The 4,102-nt window shown below is 36.3% G+C and overlaps 1 protein-coding gene across 1 annotated transcript in view; it reads right to left on the reverse strand.

Moving 5' to 3' along the window:
• Positions 1–395: 395 nt before the first annotated feature.
• Positions 396–4,102, reverse strand: part of tfb2m (transcription factor B2, mitochondrial) — a 7,918-nt gene continuing 4,211 nt past the window's right edge. The window contains exons 8-10 of the mRNA XM_013999589.1: positions 1,531–1,590; positions 1,302–1,450; positions 396–1,148 (exon numbers count right to left, since the gene is read on the reverse strand). Of these exons, the coding sequence (XP_013855043.1) occupies positions 959–1,148; positions 1,302–1,450; positions 1,531–1,590 (399 nt within the window). The 3' untranslated portion in view covers positions 396–958. The remainder of the gene's footprint in view (positions 1,149–1,301; positions 1,451–1,530; positions 1,591–4,102) is intronic.

Here is a 4,102-nt window from a genome sequence, read left to right on the forward strand (position 1 = left end):
CGGTAAATAAATACATATATTTTCAGTCATTTCAAAACTTTTACTTAAGCAAAAACTTGAGTTGATACTTTTACAAGAGTCTGATTAAACCCTGTCTATACTATACTTCTGAGTAATGAATATAAATACGGTACTTTTGACACTTGTTTGAACTTATGGCAACTTATGAAACATTTTTATCCGAATTGCTAATAAATTAGATAATTCATGAATTTGTTTGAATTACATTATGTACACACCAAAAAAAGCTTCCTGTTGATTTTTTCAATTCCATATTCAATGTCGATGTCTTTAAAATGTTCATAAGTTGGCAGAGGTTGTCTAGTGCGACAGGGCCTTACTTAACCTTAAATTATAGACCAAAAAAATACACACAAATTAATTACAACTGTAACTTTTTTTTTACATCAGTAATTTATTTAACCTCACTTTCTGCTAACCAGAACATTTGTAATTTCCTCAGCTTTTTTTGAAACCATCATTTATTAAAACCGAGCAAAAAAAATAAGAATACAACAACAAGTGTGTCTCTTCAGGACAAAGCCTCACAGACAACTAGCTGATGTTCTTCAGTGTATAACGTAGCTCCTGGGTACAAACATCGTTGTAGCTAGCAACCAGCGAGCCAAGTCCAATCCAGTAATACAAATCAATGGTCATGTGTTTCTGTCAGTGACGTGTATACACTGACATTACACACACACTGTGTAGATGTGTAGGGGGCCTTGATTTGTCTCTCCATCAGTTTGGGAGTCCCGGACTAAAAAAACGTCCTTGGTTTAAACCATTCCAGTAACAAAACCATGTATACCGTAATAGGTTCATAAATTATTTTAGTTAAACATTTTTGTATGCATCTTTATGCTCACTTTATTACATAACATTTAAATTCATTTATTTTATAAATGTTTTACACATCATGTGATTCCTCTCATTAAGTCTATGACCTGTTTGTATTTCACAACCAGCCCTGCCTTTGTGAGTTCTCCAAGGCTTCACCATAAAGCCAGCTATGTCTGAACTCCTGACTCTTCTCCATCAGCTGGAACAGTCGAAGATAGTCCTTTGGGAATACGTTGCCTGTACAGATGTCCTCTGGCAGGTTTAACTCTGATAACAGCTTACTCCCACTATCAGGAGACCAGACACTAGAGAAAACACACAAAGAGGAACTCTAAGCAAAGATGACAGGAAAGGATGAAATCACATTAACTCTATAAACTAAGCCTGTGGTTTAATGTAGCATGGTTGTACTTCATGTGTGCTCCAGACCTATCAGAAGTTTTGTGTAAATTTCTTACTTGAGCATGTCAATGAGCTTGGCCTTCCTCTTCACCATGCACTGTTTCACCATCACCAGTAGGGTTGAAGCACTGGAGGGATTTAGGCCTGCAGAGAAGAGGTCTGCACGAGGACGCAGCCGCACCAGGCACAAGCGCTTGCCTAAAAGCTGGGGGGGTGGAGGGTTGAAGTTGTAAAACAAATTGTGTTTACGCAGCTGTTATCAAGCCTGCTTGTTTTTTTTATTACCTTTCTCTTAAAGCTAGGGCTATTTGATGTTGAAGACACCACAAATGATTCCCAGGGTTCCTGCACAAAAATGAGGTTGACTTTAGGTAGAAGACAAAATCCTAATATTCATTTAATAAAACCAGTAATTTTACTATAAATAAAGGCAACCCTAACTACTAGAGATGCACCAAATTATCGACCTGAAATCGGTACCAGAGGATTTTCACCTCATCTTTAAAGTGCCTGTGACATGTTTTTTTCTTCAGTTACAAACAATTTAAGAAAATATCCTAATATTTTATAAATTTGGCATCATTCATATGATTTTTACAGTTTATCACAAAACGTGCATATTTTTTGCTAAATTTGGTGCAGTCCAAGTGAAACAGGAAGTGGATGTCAAAGGGGAACCATTTAAAAAAAGAGTAACTTCCTGGTTTTTATAAATCTGAGGCTGTGTTTAAAACGGCAGGCCGGGTCCTCTGAAGGCCAAATTTGTCGGCTGCATACGTCACAGCGCCGCGACGAAGGACGTCCAAAACCGAAGACTCCTCCGATGCGGCCGACAAATTCGTCCTTCCTTTGGCCCAAATCGAAGGACAGGTCCGATGGATCCTTCCCGGCCCAACATATCCCATAATGCATTGAGGCCCGACCGGAGATTTTTTTATGCTAGTAATGGCGGACGAAGCGAGAGAAAAGATTATGTTTTAAATAGAAATATGGCGATATAAAAACTAGTTTTCTAGCAGTTGTAATTCTAATACTTTTATCAGTTGTATAGACGTGTTTTTAAATATTATTTTTGTCAGAAAAAAACGCGAAAAAAACATGCACATATGGCGGGTCAATTAGTTCTTCAAATGTTACCTTTAAGTTAATTTTATTGTTTTGTGGTATTAATAATGCTAATACATTGATATTTTTCTAATTTTGCTTCTGTTTAGCGTCGTTATAGTTGCTAGGTGATGTGACGTACGCCAAGGTAAGGAGGGGAAGCTAGACTGTCCAAATTCACAGACGCTTTTTTCCCCGGTCTTCCCAGTCCACCAAGGGTAGACCGGGCTGGGTCCTCTGGAGGACCCGGCCCACCGTTTTGGACCCAGCCTGACTCTTCTTTATCTGATAATGACTTAAAATAATCTACAGAAACATCTGATTCTTTGCAGTCTGTCGTTAGCAGTTGTAACAACTCATTCAGGCATTCCCCTTTGACATCACTTCCGGTTTCTGCTCGTGCGAATATCTCAACAACTGTTCATTTCAGTGTCGTGAACTTCTGTTTGCAATTCACCATGAATGTTATCTTTCCAAATATGCACTCAAATATATCACTTAAATTTAATGTCACGGGTCCTTTAAACCATCAATACTGAGAAATCTGACATTTTTTCAGTCTGTGAATGCACCGTCAGCGCAGCTTTTGGACCCTACATTTATTTTATTGTAAAATATCTCATCTTAGTAAAATTATTTTTTATTTATTTGAACAGAGATAAGGCCTGTAACCTACTAAGCTTTTATGGTCAGTATCTGTTTATTATTATTATTATTATTATTATTATTATTAATAATAATAATAATAATAATAATAATAATAATAATAATAATAATAATAATAATAATAATAATAATTCTGTTATGTTTGGTCACATTTTCAAAGAGCCACTGCAGAGGGACCAAAGAGCCACATGTGGCCCCAGAGCTGCAGGTTGCAGACCCCTGAGCTAAAGCAAAGGCGATTTTTAGGCCTAAGTTTTAGTTTATTGAGATAACATAAGGCTTCCAATCAAATAGGTACTTTTTTGCTTTGAACTGAAATATTGTGCTCAGAAGACGGCGAGCGAATGCTAGCACATTAGCCCCGTTTTGCTACAGAAGTAGACAGCAGCGCTCTTAAAAGCAGACGCTCCAATAGTTTACTAAAAGAAATAGACAGAATACAGGTATCAGGCTCTAAGAATTTGTTGCGGAGCAATGAAAACAACCCCAGTATCAGCTTTACAAGTTGAAATGGCTGAGATGCCACCAGAGCTCAGAAGAAAACAACTAACTATAAACTATTGGGCAAATGTTAAAGGACATAAAGAAAATTATCCTCCAAATGCTATGCTACAACCTTGTCAAGAAAAAGTAAAGAATAAGAGAATTAATAGTTTTGGACGGATTATAGATGATGAGATAAGTAGGTTAGGAATCAATCATTATTTAATTAGTCCTGTGGTGAATATTCCTGATAATCCACCTTGGTTAAGTGGAAAACCTGAAGTTGATTTAAGCTTATTGGGAAAAGGTAGACAAATAGAAAAAAAAAAGAGGTGGAAAGGTATATAAATAAAGAATATGCTGAATATTTACAAGTATATACTGATGCTTCTAAAATGTTAAATGATAAAATTGGAATAGCATTTATAATTCCTGACTTAAATATTATGAAAAATAAAAGAATAACAGATAAATTGACAGTCTATACAGGTGAGTTAATGGCAATATTAATGGCTCTAGAATGGAGTGAGGAAATGAGAAAGACGGAGAGATTTGTTCAGATTCAAGTAGTGCATTAATAAGTATTTTAGAACAGAAGTCAGAA

Source organism: Austrofundulus limnaeus, unplaced genomic scaffold (genome assembly GCF_001266775.1).
Source record: "Austrofundulus limnaeus strain Quisiro unplaced genomic scaffold, Austrofundulus_limnaeus-1.0 Scaffold2359, whole genome shotgun sequence".
NCBI lineage: Eukaryota > Metazoa > Chordata > Actinopteri > Cyprinodontiformes > Rivulidae > Austrofundulus > Austrofundulus limnaeus.